At 63.7% G+C, this 19,919-nt stretch overlaps 1 protein-coding gene across 1 annotated transcript in view; it reads right to left on the minus strand.

The window, feature by feature from the left end:
* The window catches only part of HCN2 (hyperpolarization activated cyclic nucleotide gated potassium and sodium channel 2), a 21,910-nt gene that overhangs the window by 555 nt on the left and 1,436 nt on the right, over window positions 1-19,919 (minus strand). Inside the window, exons 2-8 of the mRNA XM_014527996.2 lie at window positions 11,885-12,308; window positions 6,380-6,541; window positions 3,807-4,025; window positions 1,774-1,920; window positions 1,337-1,577; window positions 849-1,013; window positions 4-340 (exon numbers count right to left, since the gene is read on the minus strand). Coding sequence (XP_014383482.1) covers window positions 4-340; window positions 849-1,013; window positions 1,337-1,577; window positions 1,774-1,920; window positions 3,807-4,025; window positions 6,380-6,541; window positions 11,885-12,308 — 1,695 coding nt within the window. The remainder of the gene's footprint in view (window positions 1-3; window positions 341-848; window positions 1,014-1,336; window positions 1,578-1,773; window positions 1,921-3,806; window positions 4,026-6,379; window positions 6,542-11,884; window positions 12,309-19,919) is intronic.

Raw genomic sequence — 19,919 nt, forward strand, 5'->3', positions numbered from 1 at the left:
TGCAGCAGCATGGGCGACATGGAGAAGGGGCCGGGCATGGCTTGGGCATACTGCAGGCGCCGCATCATGCGGGGCGAGCCGAGGGCCACGGAGCCCACCAAGGGGCTGGCCATCTGCGGGCAGAAGCTCATGGCCACGGCCTGCTGCAGGGTGGCGATGGCGGAGGTGACCTGGGGCTGCACGGGCGTGTAGAGGGCGGTCGGCTGCTGCAGCCCTGCCTGCTGCACCATCTCCCGGTCGTACTTGACGATCTCCTGGATGATCTCGTTCTCCTGGTTGTTGAAGACGCCCGAGTTGAGGTCGTGCTGCACTTTGTGGAGCAGGATCGTGTTCTTCGTGCCTGTGGCGGGGAGGATGAGGAGGCAGGGTGTAGGGGTGGGAGAAGCCCCAGCGTGGCCCGTTGGTGCCCCCTCAGCCCCCCACCCGGGGGTGACAACTGCTCTCCAGCCCCTTCCTGGCCAGCAGCACCCCGGGCTGCTCGTGTGATGCCAGCTGAGCATGTGGCTTACACCAGCATGTGTACACACGTGAACTGAGCACACACACACACACACGGTAAGCATGCACATACATGCATTCAACACATGTATGCACACACGGAGCACATGCATGCACATGCACTAAGCATATACATGCACACACGTGTATGCGCACACACCCTCCACTCCTACACCCTTGGCTTTCCCTCTGCAGAGCCTGGTCCCATCCCACCTCCTGCTCGGGACGCATTGACCCCAGCACAGCCCAATTCCCCCCGGGCCAGGCGCTGCGTCCCCGCCCTACGGCCGAGCCAGGAGGCAGGGACATAGCTCAGCCCGGGGGCTCCCTGCGGGCGGCAGGCCCCGTACCAATGCGGTCCAGGCGGTCGATGGCAACGGTCTCGAAGGCGCGCCGCATCATGGGATACTCCTCCAGCACCTCGTTGAAGTTGTCCACCGAGAGCGAGTAGAGGCGGCAGTAGGTGTCGGCGCGGACGCTGGCTGTGCGGCGGCCCCGCGTCAGCAGGCAGATCTCTGCGGGGGGAGGCAGAGGCGGCAATGAAACAGCACGGCCCAATGCCCCCCGCCCAGGGCACGGGGATGCTGTGACCCACCCCAGGACAAACCAGCAGTCCGGCTCTAAACACCCCGCCACCACTTGCCCCTGCCCTCCACGAGCCCTGGGCTCCCAAAACAGTGCTAATGGCCATCCCACAACCTTCTGCCAGAGCTGGGGATAAAACCCAGGAGTCCTGATCCCTCCCGCAAGCAGCTCTCCCCACCGGGGCCAGCCCGCTCCCATCGGGGACCCCGTGAACCGCAGCGGGCCGCGAGACAGGCGTCCCCGACGCGCTCACCCCCGAAGTAGGAGCCGTCCGAGAGCTTCATCTCCTTGTTGCCCTTGGTGAGGACGCTGACGACGCCGTGCTGGATGAAGTACATCTTCTTGCCGATGGTGCCCTCGCGGATGATGTAGTCGCCCGGCTGGAAGACCTCGAACTTGAGCTTGGTGAGCATGGCCGTGACGAAGTTGGGGTCGGCGTTGGCAAAGAGGGGCATGGAGGCCACCAGCTTGCGGCAGTTGAAGTTCACGATCTCCTGCGGGGCAGAGGGAAGGACATGGAGAGATGGACACGGGCACCAGGGGAAGAAACCACGAGCCAGGTGGGAGATGGAGGGGCCCGGAGCCTGGCTTTCCCCCACCCCCTATTCTGGGCTCGGACTGGGCAGCCCCCGGCGCGGGGACACGGCCCATGCTGTGGCTCCCCGCCGCGTGCCAGGGAGGATGCCCTACCTCTCGCAGAGGCTCGTTGAGCTCGCCTAAGATGCTGTCTTCGTCGAACATCTTGCCCTGGTAGCGATGCTCATAGTAGTCGTGGATCTTCTGGCGGAAGTCGGCCGGCAGCTTGTGGAAGGACATGTACTGCTCCACCTGCTTGTACTGCGGGGACAGAGACCGGCCGTGATCAGAGGGGCCAGCTTGGCGCACGGAGGGGGCCAGCAACCCCCACGTGCCATAACTCACTGAAGCACCCCTCCCCACTGCCGAGTGCAGCCCCCCAGGGCCACTTGCTCCAAGCCCCGGCTGGGATAATCCAACCTAATTCCACCAGATGACGGTGCTGCCCGTGCGGGGATTGCTCAGGCCCGCCTAATCCTGCTGCCCCGAAAGGTCTGCCAGGAGCAGATGGGGCTGGGGCGGCGCGAAGGGCCCCAAGGGGCAGTGCACGTGCCAGGGGCTGCACAAAGAGCAGCCCCCGCTCCTGGGCTCGTAGCTCTGGGGGGGAGCGCAGGACCAGGAGCCACGAGCCCCGGGAAGAGCTCCAGCATCTGAGCTGTGCAGAACAGGGAAGGGGGGCTCTGCTCCCGGCTCAGGGGAGGGAAGGGGGTGCCAGGCCCCTCCTGTGCCAGCGTCCTCGCTTGCCCCATGCGAGCTCAAAGGGCCGAGCTGCCCGGAGAGGTGCAGGACGGGCTCCCGGGGGCATGTGCTAGTGAACAGCCACGGCCGCCTGGCACAGAAGCCAAGTGCTGGGGTCACGGTAGCATTAGCTGGTGCCCTGATGGCTCCAAGCCTCCCGCCCTGCCATGCGCTGAGGCCGGGGATGCTCAAGCCTGCACGTCCCCAGGCGTTTATCTGCTCAGCGGGGCGGTAATTAAAGCCATGGACAGCGGGGGATACATCTGGATGGACACCAAGAGCCCCTTGCAGCATCCGGGGGGCGTAGAGGAGGAGGCTGTCAGCTGCCAGCCCAGCCCAGCCCAGGGAGGCACAGCAGCTTGCGGCACACGGCCCCGGCTCTCCCAGCCGCGTGCAGCGGGGTGGGCGAATGAGGCTGTCCTGGCACGGGGGATCTCCCTCTACTATAAGCCAAACCCTAAAACAGCCCCCGAGTCCCCTGCCCCCGGCCAGCCCACGTGTCGCCCAGCCCCGCCGGGCTGCAGCTGTCTTCCAAAGCCATGATCCCGCTGGAGCCAGCTGGGGATTGCTCCCCCCTTGGGAACCACTCCATGGGCCAAAAGACACTGAGAGCTTCCCCATCCTGTTGCTGCAGCCCGCAGTGGCCCATCTTGGGTGGCCTCCGTCCATCCCCAGCTAGGCAGGCTGGGAAAGCAGGTCCCCATGGGTCTCTGGGGCTGCTTGGGAAAGCAAGCGGGTGGAAAGGCACCTGCTCCATCCTCCACGAAGGGCTTCGTCCCACCCCTGGGTGGGTGGAGGGGCCTAGTGCGGCTCCCAGCCGGCCGTGGGACCCTGGGGGTGTGGAAGGGGTTGCGGGGAGGCTTGGCTTCTCCCTGCAGTGTCTCAGCCCGGGGACCTGCCTTCTGCTTGGCCAGCCATGGGAAATGGCGGTGGTGGTGGGGTGGTGGAGGGTCCACTTCTGTCCCTGGTCCTGGACCCACTGTCCACGGTGCTGAACATGGCCCCAGCAAAGCCCAGAGCCCAGTGCTGGGGCCCACCTCTACTCAAGCAGGCTGGTGCCCCAATGCACTGCCCGGTGAGCCCAAAGGACCCGCTGCTGCGGCCACTGCAATGCATGCCCTCCGGGCGAGCGGTGGGCAGCACCAGGCACTGGCAGGGAGTGGGAAGGAAATGTGTGTCCAACTGAGGCTGCCTGGGGGGAGGCCGAAAGCACCAGGGAATGGCCCCGAGCCCAAGCAAGCAAGCCCCCAAAGGGAGAAGACGGTGCCCGCAGCCACGTGACCCCTGGGATCAGGCTTGGAGTCGCACTGAGCAGCCCTGGGCAAGATCGAGCCCGGGAGATGACGTCTGCGATACCCCCTCTGCACCCGCGCTGCCCTCCCTGGCGTGGGAGGCTGCCCGCTCCCTACCTTCTCCTGGTACTGGCGCCGCGAGGAGTCCAGCGACTGGATGAGGGCGGTAGCGTGGCCGATGAACATGGCGTAGCAGGTGGCGCCCACGATCATGCTGAGCATGGTGAGCCAGATGTCAGTCATGCTCTCGGGCGCCTGCTTCCCGTAGCCGATGCACAGCATGTGGCTCATGGACTTGAAGAGCGCAAAGGAGTAGAGCTCGCTCCATGAGTTGTTCTGCAAAGACAGCGCCGAGGGTGGCTGTGACCTTGTGTCACCGTGCCCAGGTCACCGGGGGAATGAGGGGAAGGTACGTGGAGGGGGACGGGGACAGGAGCCTGGGAATGAGCAGATAAAGTGCAACCGGCTTGTGGCCACGGGCTACACGGGTGCAACGAGGGAGCTGCCCGGGTCCAGAGCACAGTTCCCTTGGAGCCTGCTGCCAGCACTACTGGCGTGCGCATGTGTCTGGACTAACTTAGATCTGGTTCTTCACTTCTTTAGGGCATGCGTGTGTATGTATGCATGTGCATGCATGCGTGCGTGATCCAAAGGGGCCATACACTTTCTACAAGCCCAGGATGGGCCTCCCAAGGTGCTGGCACCACATGCCGGTGAAGCCCTCCAGGGTCACAGCAAGGGCCTGACCCTTATCTGTCAAACCCCGTCAACAGCATCTGATGAGATACGAGGATCACACACACACACACACACTGCAATCATGCCCATCTACAGACCCACCACCACACACAGGCTGCTGTTGCAGTTTGCACACAAGTGTGCACAGCTGTTACAACATGCACACACAACCACCATCCCATGCATGCAGGTTTGCAGCAACACCACACACACTGACACACACAACCGACACGCATGCACAGGACACGCACCACTCCACACTGCCATGCACAGAACTGATGTCCTCCTGGACACACGCGTGCCCTGCCTGTCACCACAAGGCTTTGCACACCACAAGGCTGACACACAAGAAGGCTCTTGGATGGAGCTGCTCCATCCTCTCGGCTTCTGCTCCCTGACCTGCCTCCTCTCTCCTGCCTCACCTGATCCAGCTTGGGACCCCGCCTGCCTTCTCCTTTCCACCCCTTCCACTTAGCGCCTGAGTGATGCCATCTGCAGCCTTCTTGCATGTGCCAGCCAGCCTGGCACTGCCCACTCCTACAAGGCGAGGGGTTACACAGAAGCTGGGATGGGACAGGGCTCAGAGCCAGGCCCAGTGGACAAGAATCCCCTCTGTGTGCCTCAGTTTCCCCCTCATGGGGGAAGCTTAGTGCTCAATTCAAACAGAAAGGGCAAAAGAGCACAGGCTGGCATGGCCAGGAGATCCCACTGCACCAGCCGAGGGAGGGGCAGACAGATGGATGCTGCCAGGGGCCAGCGGGCATTAGCACATGCTTTTTCTTGCTGATCTATGGCAGGCGCGGTGTGTCCTGCCCCTGGGGGCCCAGGCAGGCAGTGATGGGCATGGGGAGTGAAGCCAGGTTGTGCCCCCACCCATCAGCTCTGCCTCACCTCAGGGTGCTGCTCCAGCCTGGTCTCTCCCTGTGCCCTCGTGCAGTGCTGGGGTCACCAGCGCTATCAAGTGCTGGGCAGAGCAGCTGGCACATAGTTTTGCTCTGATCCCTGCCCGGGGGGGGGGACAAGAGAGAGAGAGTGTGTGTGTGTGTGTGTGTGTGTGTGCGCGCGCGCGCGCGTGTGCATGCAAGCACATGGGGTGGGGATGCTTGCAATGCCTGCACACACACCCACACACACACACCCAACCCTACCCACATGCCAATGGCAGTGAACTTGGGCAGCGATGCCCAGGCAGAGGGGTGGGCTGCACTACACCCCCCCATTTGGTGCACCCAGATCTGGGTACATGGCACGTGCACCCACACGCAGACAGACACGTATGCCCCTTGAGACAGGTGCTCACACGTGTTTATGAAACACATCCACGTGCCAATCGGCACACAAGCTCCTCGGGAACAGGGGCGCTCATACATGATAAGGGCACACGCGCCCACCCACTGGCTGCCCCGCGGCCCTCAGGAGCAGGGGCATTCACGCGCGACCCCAGCAAACACAGGGCATGTTGTGCCAGGCGGCAGGCATGGATCCGGCTATGGGAACACGCGACTTCTGCTTACAAAAGCCCTTTGTGGGGGGGTTGAAAAGCTCTTCCTGGGGCAGGGAGCCCGAGAGGGGCATGCAAAGAGATGGGCTGAGCCGGGAAGAGGGGGAAGGATGGAAGAAGGGAACGAACCAGGAAGAGAAAGAGGAGTGCAAGAGAGGGAAGCAGAGAGAGGCAGATGGAGAGAGCAGAGACCTTGCGTGGGGAAGAGAGGCAGGGGGCTGTTGCTGAGAGGCTGCAGGGCTGCGAGGTGCAATTAAAAGTGTGGCTCGTTATGTATTAATAGCAGCTTTGTTGCTAAATGAGAAGGGGGGGGAGGGGGGAGGCTCCACCTGCTGCTCAGTGACTCCTTGGGGGTGGCTGCAGCCCTCGGAGACCCTTCAAGGCATCCCCAGGCCTGTGGGCAGGAAGGAGGCCCCAAGCTGGCCCTGCCCAGGCCCCCGGCGGTACTCACCACCATGCCGTTGATGGAGACCCAGCAGTTGCTGGGGAAGTCCTGCAGCATGGGCACCAGGAACTGGAGGCAGCCGTCCCAGTGGCACAGCAGCAGCATCATGCCGATGAGGTTGATGATGCGCATCACGGCGCTCGCCAGGTCGTAGGTCATGTGGAAGATCTGGGGAGGGGGGAGCCCATTTCAAACCCCAGCCTCTGGCTCCTCCTGGCTCCCATGGGGCAACCGGGGCTCGGCACCCCCTGCTGCTCCCCCACCCTGCCCCTGACACCGGGCCCCAAGCCCTGGGCCTGGACCCACAGCTCTAGGGTCACCCTTTGGTGACCCCCTTGTCCCTCCCCATGTCCCACAGCCATCCCAGACCCCCATGTACAAAGTCCAGGGGGTGTTGCTCCCCCTGACACACCCATACACACATGCACCCCAGTTTGTGGCACCCCCCGGCCAGCACCGGCAGCAGAGAGCAGACACGCAACACCCCGTGCACCAATGTCCTGGGTCCCGGCTCTCTCTTCTGCACCCATCGGGCCCCTTCTCGTGACCCATGACACTAATGAGCCCAGGCCACGCGGTGCCAGGCAGTGGGCGCAGATCCCAAATCCCAAGCCAGACTCCAGCCCCAGCTGGCTCAGCTCCTCCCTGCCCGCTTGCCCGGAGGGGAGAGGGGCTTTGCCTTCGATACAGAGACAATCGCAGGCCGCAGTCAAGCCAAGCGCGATGAAGGACCCCCCTCGTCCCTCCCTTTTGTGCAGTCAAGGCAGCTGGGCTCAGCTCAGCGCTGGCTCGAGGCTCTGGTGGCACGACGGGTCCCAGCTGGGCCGCGAGGGGGGAGAGAGGTGGCCGGTGGCAGCAAACTGTCCCCTGGAAAACAGTCCCCGGTTCCAGCAGCTGTTTTCCACGTGAAGTGCTTGGAAGGGGGAGAGGTCAGAGCAGCCAGGACCCCCGGGCTCGAGCCCGGTCAGACCCCAGGGGCATCTGCATTCAAGGGGGCTAAGTCAGAGCCCACCGTGTCCTGCCTCACTGGGGGTGAGGGGAGCGTCCGCACTGATTTCTCTTCCGTGCCAAGCAGAGGTTCTCCTCCCGCTCCACAAACCCGCCCAGCAAGCCCACGGCCGCACCAGGGCTGGACGCGTAAGCCTCCTTCATCGCACCCTTCTCAGCCCCTGAGCCCGAGGGGTTCGCCCGGTTCCTGGCACAGGCAGGGGCATCTTAAAGGCTCACTCTGGGAGCGAGCATCGAGATGGGGCTGCTGGGGCTCAGCGGAGCGGCAGACTCGGGGAGCGCGGAGCACCCCCTGCATCGGCTCTTTGCACCCCCAGACACCCGGGACGTTGCCTCCGTGCGTGGTTACGTGCCCAAACGATGCCCGATGCCCACTGGGCTCCCATCCCCGTGGGGACATCCTGCCCCAACGTTGCCTCATTCTTTTAATGGATGGAAATCAACTGCATGCAGCCGCTGGGCAGCGTAGGCGGCCCCGCTCCCACGGGCATCTGCTCCCGGCTGGGAGAGCGCACTCTCGCCCTGGCAGGAGCCTGCGTTGTTTCGAGGCCCAGGGCTTTCCCCGGGGCTGCTTTTCTCCCCCGAGCTGCCAGACGTGGGCCATCGTGCTGCGGCCCCTCCTGGCATCCATAGGGCTGCCCTGTGCTGGGGAGGGGGGTCTCTGGGAGGAGGGCAAGGGGCAGCATCCATGTGGTGTAAGCAGGAGGATCTCAGCTCCAGCCCCCTGGCAGGACTCCAGCTGGCCCAGACTGGGACCTCTCCTGCCCTCAGATGCTCCCAGCTCTGAACGTGGCATCCTGCGGGCTCCGGCTCCATTGCCACCAAGCTCCCCACCTGTGGCCCAGACCGGGCTCCACCATGCAACTAAAGCTCATTTATATCACCACCACTATCATCCCCATTGTACAGATGGGAAAACTGAGACCCCGAGAGGGACAGCAACTGCTCCAGTGTCGCCTGGGAGTCAGCAATAGTTGCAGGAAGGCAGCTAGGAAGGGAACCCGGGAGTCCTGCGCTCCAGCCACTGGGTTATTGCCGAGGAGGTGCAGAGACGAGTGCGTCCAAGGTCACCGAGCAAAGGGGCAGAGCTGGGAAACCAGGCTCTGGACAAGTCCTGGCTGGGGACAGACACGTGCACGTGGATACTCTGAGGACACAGGGGCTGGAGGGAGACGGGGGGGGTTGAACAAGCACGTGCACGTGTGCGACACTCCCTGTTTGCACCCTTGTATTGCAGCCGGCAATGGGGGGCTGCACTTCTCCCTGCACCAGGTACCAGGCCCCGGCCGGTCTCCATCTGCCCTGTGGGGCACGCACAGCCCCTTGCGTGGGGAGAGCTCAGCCCACAACAGAGGCCCTCAAGTGAAGCCGACGTCTGCTGCTATTCACCCCCCATTAAAGCAACGCCAAGGGAAGGCTCCAGCGCCCCAGAGAGGCTTCTTGCACTGCCCAGCTGGGTGCCCCCATCTCACCCTGGGGAGCCAGCGTGTCCCCCCCAGGGGAAGGAAAGCAGCAGCTGCTGCAATCTCTCACCAGGGGCTTTGCCCAGAAGAGCCCTGCACGGACGGTGAGTGGCGGGTGATGTCGAGACTGGATTAGACCCCGGCCATCACCCAACCCAGCCCCAGAGCCCCCTGCGCTCGGCTGGGAGGAGGGAGCAGGGTTAATGGAGGGGCAGTGAGAGGGGTCGCAGCCAGGGTCAAGGAGGGCCGTGCACATGCATGGACATGCGTGACGATGCAAGCACTTGCCCCTGCAGGGGACGATGCCTGGGTCCAGTGGAGCATTGCCCACACAAGGGGACACGCAGCCGGCCCCAGGCCGCGCCCATCACCGCCGCATCCTGGCATGCAGCCGTGCAGGCAGGACCGATGGGGCAACACACATCATGGGAGCGTCTTGGAGGGGGCCTAGTGGGGTGGGGAGGAGCAGGGGAGCTCTCGCCAGTCCTCCAGCACCCCAGAATGCATTCCTGAAAGGCCAGGCGGGTGGGCGCCTGGCTCGTGGGAGGCCTGGCTCAGCCAGCCAGACGGGCGCGGGCTGCCATCGCACAGAGCAGCAGCGCCTGCGGCTGCCTGGGTCTCTCTTCCCCCCTGCGGCCAGGATGCTTTTGGCCCCAGCTTGTCCGGTTTCTTCCTTTTCAAACCCCGCAGCCTTCCAGGGTCCTCGAAATGGCACTTGGGAGGACGTGGGGGGCACAAATGGCACCCAGCTGGGGCAGTGGGGTGGGATGGGGAGCGGGGAGGGCCAGGAGTTAGTGGGAGGGGAGAGCGAGTGCTTCCCCACCCCGCCAGTGCCCGCAGAGCCCAGGCGTCCTGGTTCAATGCCAGCTCTGCCACCAACTCCCCAGGGGACCTGGGACCGTTCAAGTCACCCACTGCAAAGCAGGCACGGTCCCTCTCCGTGCGAGGCTGCAAACAGGGGGCCTGGCTATGATTATGTGCAGCACCTGGTGCGGCGGGATCCCGATTTCCACTCCAAGACCGACTGTGATCCTCTAGGTCTCGAGGCAGGGTGGGGGAGACCCCTCTAACCCATCCACGCCATGCAGTGCCTGCTAAACCCTGACCCACTCCCACCCAGACAGCCCCACAGGGGGGTATGGCCTCCCCCACGTGCCCCGGATCTGGCCTTGTCAGTAGAGCTGATTACAGGGCTAATCCGCCCAGACTGGGATGGGTTTCAGTAATCCCCAGGCTTGGTGCTAAGCCCCTGTTTAAAAGTCAAAAGGCCAAAGAGCAGGGGGCGGCAGGGCTGGTGCCGCAGACGGGGGTGGGCAGGGGGGTCCCAGCCAGACCCAGGTGCCTCCAGACCCCGAAACGAAGAGGAAGTGAGCGCTCTCTGCTCTGCCCAGATCCACGCACTGCCCCCACCTCTCCTTCCAAACCAGCCAGATCCCTTTGCTGGAAGTGCCTAATTCAGCTGCTGGACTGAAAACAGACTTAAGTGGGTGTGCATGTGTGCCACATGTGCGCGCACACACACGTCCCTTCCCCCCATCAAGGAGAGCCCCCCAGCCAGTGGGGCACCTGCCTGCAGACGTGGCCGGACAGACGGACACACACAGCCGCATGCCCCGTCTGCCCCCCTCCTCGTGCCACCGGAGATAGGACCCCTATCTCTGGCAGCCGCGGGCATTTGGTCACCTCCGGAGCAGAGCCGGGCGCGGGACCCAGCTGAGTCTGTGCAGAGCAAAGGCTTTTCCTTGAGGTCTGGGCTGAGGCCCAGCAAACTCATCTCAGCGCTGGGCGACAAGGCAGGAGCTGGGGCCAGGGGAGGGAGCCGAGCCAGCCCTGCTGGGCCCGGGGAGGTGCCTGCATCCTCTGCTCCCTTCGCCCCAGCCCCAAAGCAGAGCAGGACAAGGGGGCAGGGAACCAGACGGAAATGAGGGCCCGGACTCTCGGCTCGTGCTCGCTCTCGCCAAAGCAGGCAGCTTGCAGCTGGGTGACCTTCACCTCCCAGCCCCTGGCTCTGGCCGCCCCACGGTCTTGCCACGCGAGCCTGGGGAGTCCCCAAGGAGGTGGGGGTGCAGGGCCCTACTGCCCCTGGTGACCTCCAGCGCTGCCGTCGCCCGACGCAGCTCCTCAGTGCAGATCCTTGCAGCCGGGCGATCGCTCAGTGCCAGGCTCAGAGCTCATCTCGCTGCAAGGACGGGGAGGGAGGCTACCTCTCCCCGGCACCTGCCCAGGGACAGGAGGGGGGCGCGGGGGGACAGCACGTCCCAGCTGGGTGCTGGGACCGCTCTGGGGACAGAGGGAGCCCCCACCGCATGTACGCAGAGCTGCAAACGGTGCAAAACCGCATCCATCAGAGCTGTCGGGCGGCACGGACCCAGGCGCAAGGGCATTCCCCAGCTGATCGTGCAGCATCCGTGTCCCCCTCCACACCTCCCGCCTCTCCTAGCTGCCTCGGCCCCGGGACCATGCCCCCTGCTCCTACACCCTCCGTGAATTCCAGCCCAGTAGTGATCCCCAGCACCTCCTCTCCTCCAGGAAGGCTGTGGCATCCGGGCAAGATCAGACGGGGCTGATCCTGGGGGGAGGTGGCCTGTCCAGCCCAGGGAAGAAACTCCCCCTCCACGACCCACGTCTTCCAGACAGGGAAAACAAGCTACGGGGAAGGAAGGAAGGAGCCAAGGGCCCAGCCCCATCTTCAGCCCCAGGGGCCAGCTCCTGGCTGCCGAGACCAAGGAGCTGCCTCGTTAGCCCCGCTCTACCTCCAGCAGAATCAGAACCGCTAATTCCCGCACGCTGCCTTCACGTAAGGACACGTGCCTCAGTTTCCCCATCTGCAGGGGATGCCGGCTACCTCCCGAGGAGGCTTCATTCACACCCGAACCTCAGCGACGCAACAGCAGCAAGGCCGCTACGAAGCCACGGCCATCAGGCCTGGCCCGTGGTTTGGGACACCGCAACCCGGCACCCGCATGGCAGACCCCCGTCCATGGGGCAACAGCATCCCGAGAGGCCGCAGCCCTGGAGGCGTGGGGTCCCCAGCCCTTACCTCTTCCCACTGGTGGATGTAGCGGATGAGGCGGGAGAGGCGAAGCAGCCGCAGGAGGCTGAGGATCTTGGTGAAGCGGACGATGCGGAGGGCGCGGGCCGTCTTGTAGACCTCCGAGTCGATGCCCTTCTCCACGATGAGGAAGATGTAATCCACGGGGATGGAGGAGACAAAGTCCACCACGAACCAGGTCTTGAGGTACTTCTTCTTGATGCGCTCGGGGTCCAGGATGATGTCCGTGTTGTCCTCGATGACAATGCCCGTCCGGAAGTTCAGCACCAGGTCCATGAGGAAGAAGGTGTCCGACACCACGTTGAAGACGATCCAGGGCGCCGTGGTCTCCTCCTTGAAGAAGGTGATGCCCACGGGGATGATGATCAGGTTGCCCACCATGAACAGCAGCATTGTGAAATCCCAGTAAAACCTGGCACGGGGGGGGGGAAGCAGAAGGACACGTCACCCCAGGGTTACCCCAGCCCGAGGCATCCCAGCTCTCCTTCCTCCTGCCAACCCCTGGACCACAGCCTGGCCAGCTGGGGCTGTTTGTCCCCCGGATCGGGCCCTGCAGCTGTCAGCTTGGGGTCGGGGCTTTTAAACCTTACCCTGTACGACTTGCCCCCCGAGGCTTGTGCGGGTGGATGAGCCCCGGGCCAAAGGGGTGGCACGAAGCAAAAGGAGACCCAGTGCCAAGTAGACCCACCTGCGCCAAGGCCAGTCCCAATAGACCTGGGAGGCTGGAGCCAGCCCGGCCTGTGGGGCTTGGGCTCACTCTGCAGCTCCCTAGAGGGGCTCGAGATCAGACCAGGGGGACTCCTTACCCCTCGCCCCCATCTTCATGCAGGCCCCTGACCCAGAGCCGCACAAGGGCAGAGCCGAGCCCCGGAGGGGGGGAACAGGGCAAGCACCGAGCCTGTGGCCCCCCACCAGCCACAGAGCCCCCCTCTGCCGGGGGCCGCGTGGATGCTGAGCCAGGCAGGGGCCGTCCTTGCCGGTGCCACCTGCAAGAGGCTGCAGCGGAGCTGATGGCTGATCATCACGTACGACTGCAGCTCACTCCAGCTGCCTCCGGTCCCAGCGGAGGGGAGAGGAGGGGAAGGCGGGGGGTGCATAGGGGGTCCAGCTCCCTCCGCAGCCCCCTTCCACCCCCTCCTCTATGTCCAACTCCCCTCTCCCAGGCCAGCCACGGCCTTTCCCAGGCGTGTTGCAAGGTGACAGCAAAGTGACTGCGGGCCCCACACACACGCGCCAAGAGGTCAGCCCCCCCCGGCCCTGCTGCCACCCAGCTGGGTGCTTTGCTGGCCCCGTGTTGGGGCACCCCAAGATGCCCCCCAACTATGTCACTGCTGCCCACGGGGGCCTGGGCCAGGTCTTTATGCAGCTGCCGAAGGCTGGAAGCAAGGGTGGGGGGGATTCACTGCATCGGGGCAACACGGGGCCCATCGGAGCCGGCAGGGCCGTGCCTCTGCCTGGGGAAGGGGAGCGACAGGGAGTTGGGGGGCAAACGGGCACCTCGGGTGAGACCCGGCTGCAGGAGCAGAGCGGCGGAGGGGACGGCGGGGGTGGGGGATTGGATCTCCCCCTCGACAGCAGGATGCATCCCTCTTTGAAAAGGGAGAGCTGCTTCCAGCCTCCTGACCTTCCTCCAATGACAACCCGCACCTGAGCCGTTCCTATGGCAACGCGAGTGACATCACGGCTGCACAGTGATGACTTCAGAGCACAGGCCGGGAGAGGGGGAAGCAGGACCATCAGCTGCCATCTCCTAGGTGCCCTTCAGTGAAGCACAGGAGGGGGGCAGTTGGGACCTGTGCTCCTGGCTCTGCCACTGACTCTTGGGGTGACCCCGGGCAAGTCCCCTCACCCTGCCCGGTGCCAGTGCCTCTGCTCCAGGAGGCTGCATGGCACAAGCAGGCCCAGACCTGCGAGCCAGGCCCAGGCTACTGGAGAACTGGGCTGCGCCGGGGAGCCTGCAGCAACCCCACGGTTCAAGGGGACAGAGCGGCACGCGCAGGGACGGGGGAAAGGCTCAGCGACGCAACGGCACGGCCTTTGCAAAGAGGCCCTTCTGGGACCTGCCGGCACGGTCCATTCAGGGGAGGGAGGAAAGCAAGCCACGAGCTGCCGCACGGCTCTCCGCGGAGAAGTCCTACCACCTCCTCCTCCTCGCAGGCAGCAGCGAGGCCTGGCTGCTCCACTTTCCAGATGGGCAGGTTTCCCACGGGAGCTCAGAGCCAGATGGCTGCGGGCTCCGAGCCCAGGGGAGCGCTGGCCCCGACCCAGCCCCTGCGCCCGGGGGGCTCCGGCCACGGATCGAGTCAAGGGGAGCTCAGGTAGAAGCGCCTGTTGCCCCGAGGTTAGAGGTCATGGCTAAGGTCGTGCAAGAGTCAGGGGTGGAACCGGCAACACGAGAGTTTCACGGTCCCCTCTGACGCTCTCCCGGGCCCAGCGCGTGCTCCACACGGTACCTGCCGGGGAAGGGGATAGCCAGGCTGAGCAAAGCCCACATTACTAAAGCCCCCCGCTCCCTGGGGCTGCACACTGCAGTCCTCCTGCACCAATGGGATGTGCTCCAGACGGGGAAACTGAGGCACCAGCAAGGAAGTGACAAAGCCAGGAGTCCAGCCCCGAGCGCCCGGGCTGGGCTCAGACCCAGGGGCCAGGCTGTCCCCCTAGACAGCCAGCCCTAGGCCGGGAATTTCTAATGCACCAGGGCAAGACACCCGCCTCCCCACCCCACGGCAGGCACGCACCTCGCCTCCAGCTTCCAGCACGCTGGGCAAAGTCCCCGCTGGCTTCCAGCCCTGTGTGAGCCAAGGGCCAGATCCCCCCCGGACGCTGGCCCGCTGGCCTGATTGCTTATTGCTTTTTGAGTATGAACGATGCACTGTAATTGCTCAGCCCTGGCTGCGGACCCAGGCTTGAAAGCCTCCTGGCCCTGGGGGATCACGAGCATGTGGAAGCGGGGATCCATCCCAGCCATCCTATGGATGCCGGGACGGGCACCGCGAGCCCAGCCTCCCTGCATTATTGCAACGTGGGAGGATGGAAGCAGCAGGCAGGGCACTTTGCACAGCGCCGAGCGCCCAAACCGAGAGCCGCGGTCGGTGCTAGCGGCACCTGGGGACTCGCCGCGGGCGCTTGTGAACTCCGAGTGACGGGGAGGGGAGGCGGCATCCCAGTGCTGCCCCGGCGGGAGGTGACTCTGACCCCTATTAAATCTGCCCTGGGCATGTCAAAGGCCTCTGCAAGCTCCTCTGCCCACCGAGGCTCTCGCCTTCTTGGAAAAGCAAGCAGAAGAAACCCTCCAGTTCATTCTCATTCAGCACCACGAGCAGCTCCTCGAGCTACAGACAGCTGGGAACATTTGGAAACGGCTGCAAAAATGCCAGGGAAAAATTGGGGGGAAAAGGAGCCCCTGCAAGGAGCAGCTCTCGTCCAGGCCAGCCTGGGACAGGCCTCGTCCCTGGGGCCTGGGCGGCAGAGCCGGAGCAGGAGCAAAGGGCCTAAACCAGCCGCCGGGAGCCGTTTCCTCGATCGAGTCATTCTCCCTGCCTGTTAACGAATTTAACCATAATTGCCTGTTGTGCTGCTGGCCTGCTAATAACCCTCAGGCAGCGAGAGGATCTCAAGAGCTGCTGCTCAAGGAGCTTTTCCCGGGCCCCCTTCCCAGCACGCCAAAGCGCCTCCGAAGCAACCGTCTCGCTATTTCACCTCCAGGCCAGCAAGCCTCAAATACAACCACCCCCTTGAAGAAGACTTCAGGCCTCATATTTGACCACGCCAGGGCGCCGGGCCCGAAACGTTTGACCCGAGCCTGCCAACATCACCGTGCTCTTTCCACCTGCCCTTGCAGAGGAGCCTCATGCGGGCACGTGGCTTTGTAGCAAACTCAGCAAACTGCCCAGGCCTGAAGCCACGGCCCCACAAATGACTGTCAAGGCCTCACCAGCAAACTCCCCAGGACCCCAAACCCCCGCCCAGGCCTCGCTTTCCTAATGGATGAGCTCAATCACGCTGCCATCCATCAGACCCAACCGCTCCCCATGAAGTCTGGAGAGAGGAAGAATCGTCCTGTGATGGATAACGCTCATAACCCATTTGTCAGAGAGGGATCTCGGCTCACGGAGAAGGCGCCGGACAAATGGCAGCGGAGCTGCTGACGCCAGACCTACCGCATGCTAATACCTGGAAACGTAGGCTAGGAGGGCCCCTGGGGATACGGGACCCCAGCCTGGCACAGCAGCCGGGCAAGGCTGAACTGCAGCATCCGCAAACCAGGATTAGCAGAAAACCTTCAGCTAATTGGCACCGAAAAACACACACCTGTCGGGGAACCTGCTTAGACTCAGCCCTGGGACTCGAGAGCCGGATTCATTTCCAACCTGCCATTACAAGGAGCCCGAGCCCTCCAGGCAGGTGCCCGGGTCGCCAGCCAGTGCTTCCCGGGCGCCCGGGGCCCTTCAGAAGCACTCTGTGCCTCTGCATCGACTAATCCCGCGGAGATCAGAGAGAGAGAGACACTGGCCGCTGCGATGAACCGAACCATCTGCCGGGAGAGCTCGCATTACTAATACATCCTGCAGCGTCCCTGGGTGGACTTCGGGCCTGTGCTGATATCGAGCTAGAAATCAGAGGGAGGAGGCGGAATAAAGTGCCTGCGTTTGGTGGCCTTGGGACTTCCTCTAGAGCATCTGGTACGACCGCCAGACACGGGGACCGGGCTTGGAGAGACCTGGGCTGGGATCTGGTTTGGATGTTCGTACGTGCTGGAAAGGAGCTGCTTTTCCCGAGAAGGAAAACCACACCAGCGCCTTCCACCTGCCAACAGCAAAGCCCTGGCATAAAAACTATCCCGCGTGCGAAGCCTCCAGCCCCTCGGGCAAGCTGGGGCCTGAAGATATTAAATATCTTGTCAAAGGTCGGTACAGAAATGGGAATAAAACCACCCCAGTCCTCCTCTGTTCTTCCTTCCGTATGTATTTTCGCTATAAATGGGGGGGTCAATGTGGCTGGGCCTCGTTGAATAGGCACCGGGAACGGGACAGGCACGATTGAACGAGACAACTCATAGCTGGGCGGGTCGACCCAACCTCACATATTTCTCCGTGTAATTTAAAAGGCTTTTCTTTTATCAGATTGGCAACTCGTGATCTGAAACAGCCACCCAGGTTGCTTCCTAATCATCCAACAGCGGTGTAAATGGGGGCTTCAGCTCCTGGATCGCATCTCCTCCCCCACCCCACCTCCTTGTATTTTGCATGAATAATTACAGTGCTCTGCCTGGGATGAGAGATGATCTATAAATGGGGCCGATTATGAAGTGATGTCACATATGCAGATGGTAATGATTTTATCTTAAGATGAGAAAATGGGTATGGCAAGGGGGAAATGTCGCCGGTACCGAGGCCACGATCCTTGTCGGATCTGGGGAGGGCGGACGACGGCACGTACGCGTGCCTGCTGGGAGCGTTCCCCGTGCAGAGCCTCAGCCAATTCCCGGGCACCGCGGTTTGATCGCCCCAGAGTGAAACCACCCCGCTGTCGCTCGTCACATGCCAACACACGGAGACGGGGCGCTTGCAGCGGAGCGGGAGGTGCCAGCTGGGAAAGGGACTCTTGTGGGATTAGAAACTCTGCAAAGGCACCTGGCTGGAGAGTCTCTGCCCCAAAGGGCTAGCAGCAAAGGTGGGCAACATTCAGGGAGGTAAATGGAGGTGCAAGGTCGCACGGTGGAGCCAGGAATAGACCTCGGGCCTCCCGGCACTCAAGACGATGCCTCACACCCTGGCCCCGTTGCCTGGCAGAGGAGCTCGTGATGGGAGGGATATTATACATAGCTTCCACTCCCAAATTTGCCAATGACTCACTGTGCCGGCTCGAGCAAGTCTCCTGGGCCTCGATTCAGCAATGAGTTCAGCAAGAGCCGCTCTGTGCAGGCTGGCAGGGCCCCACGGGACGGCAACGGGCTCCGGGGACTTCAACGCGGCAAGGGGAAAAGCAGGGCAAGGGGAACGAGGGCCCGCTAGTTACTGGCTGCTCCGAGCCAGCCTTTAAATGGTCAAAGGACTGGGCCGAGCCGGAGAGCCCTCGGGGAGGCCGGACCTGCTGATCCCCAGACCCGGGGCACTGTCACGGCGAGCTCAGGAGACCCCGGTCATCGCAGGCGATGGAGATGACAGGGCAATGGCAAGAGGGAATGAGAAGATGTCAGGCTGAGTTATGCTCCAGCCCGGGGAAACCAAGGCTACGGTGGGGGGGGCAGCTGCGTCCAGCATAACCAAGGCCAGCCAGCCCCCTCGATGCCTGGGGCACTGCTCCCACGGTCCCACGCCCGGGCGGTAGCGGCACAGGGCTCCCTGCACTTGCTGCTTAGGCCACATTAAACACCTCGGGATGAGCAATGTGCGGTCTTAAGCGGCGAGCCGAGGAGACGGGGCTCAGCGGCTGGAAAGATTAACGACCCTGGCAGTTGTTAGAATAGGATCAATTAAGGGCACGTCTCAGGGAGATTCTCTGCCGCGCTCAGGGCCCCTTCGGCAAGGCAGACCCATGCCGTAAGGCACCCAGGGAGCAGGGCCTTATGCAGGCTTCCCATGGACGGCAGCGGGCACAGAAAAGCAGACCCCTGCCGGGCTGGGGAACATGACAAGGGGGACTGGGGACGGCCAAGTCAGGGATCCCAGATCCCCCGGCACTGAGCAGGGTGACCTCGGGCAACTACCTGCCCCTTCCCTTTGCAAGCTGCCTGGGACCAGGCTCGTCTCTTTGCAGCTGTCTGCACAGCACCTGCTGGGGGAAGGCCCCGGCCGTGGCTGGCATGTCTGAGTGCCAGACCGCGGCAGGGACCATCAGTATTCCAAACAGATTCGCGCCGGTCTGGGCTGGCGAGCCGCTGAAGCCCCCCCCAGCTCATCAGACAGGAAGCAGCATCGTTAGGAGACTGATACTGATCCGGTCCCTCCGGTCCCAGCCACGGGGGCAGCGCCAGGAGGACCCCGCTTCGGAGAGGAGAGGCTCTCTCCCGGCGCCTGCCGGCTCGGGGAGGTGGGGGGGGAGTGCCGGGCCGGCTGCTACCGCCTGGATGCTTCCAGGAAGGCAGAGGCAGCCAAGGCAGGAGGAGAACGTGGTACCCAGAGCTCCCGTGACAGCAGCATCCTCAGAGCCTGCAATGGGAAGCGTGGGCCTCACGGGGACGCAGGCCCAGCCAGCGGGGAGACAAGGCCCCCCCACTTTTAGGATTAGCATTACTGGGTGGGGGGGAGAAGGAAGAAGGAGCTTCGTATTTTTAAGCGCTGCAAAAAGCCTCGCGTCGCTGCGTCTCCCAACCAGCCCTTTCCCCTCAGGGAAGACACCAGCCCATTCCCCGAGCTCTCCCAGGGCTTGGACACAGGGAGGGTCTTCTGCCCCTGTCGTGCAGCTCCCGGAGGTTGCCCTCCACCACTGGGCACCTTTGCCACCCCCCCTGCCCAGCAGGACCAGAGGACCCCACTGCTAAAACGTGTCCAAGTCTGGACACCCAAAGCTGCTGCATCACGGCTGCCCGGGGCTCCCCTCCCCCCTCCAAGACAGGTTCTCCAAGCACCGACGGGCCCCCCCCCAACCCCAGCACCGCTGCACTGGACCTGGGAGCCTGGCTGGGGGGGCTCAGCCTCTGCACAGCCGGCTGGGCCGAGGGTGGGGTTGCTCCTGCCCCTTGCAAGCTACATCCAGACCCTGGGGGCATCCCTACTGCCCCTGTCCTGGGGGGGGGATCCTCCTGCCAGGGGGCCAAGCTCTAGTTCAGTCTCTCCAGGATCTGGGCTATGGGACCGCTGCACTGGACCTGGGAGCCTGGCTGGGGGGGCTCAGCCTCTGCACAGCCGGCTGGGCCGAGGGTGGGGTTGCTCCTGCCCCTTGCAAGCTACATCCAGACCCTGGGGGCATCCCTACTGCCCCTGTCCTGGGGGGGGGATCCTCCTGCCAGGGGGCCAAGCTCTAGTTCAGTCTCTCCAGGATCTGGGCTATGGGGAAGGGACGTCCTTGGCAGAGCAAAGGG

This window comes from Alligator sinensis, unplaced genomic scaffold (genome assembly GCF_000455745.1).
Source record: "Alligator sinensis unplaced genomic scaffold, ASM45574v1 scaffold1295_1, whole genome shotgun sequence".
NCBI classification, from domain to species: Eukaryota; Metazoa; Chordata; order Crocodylia; family Alligatoridae; genus Alligator; species Alligator sinensis.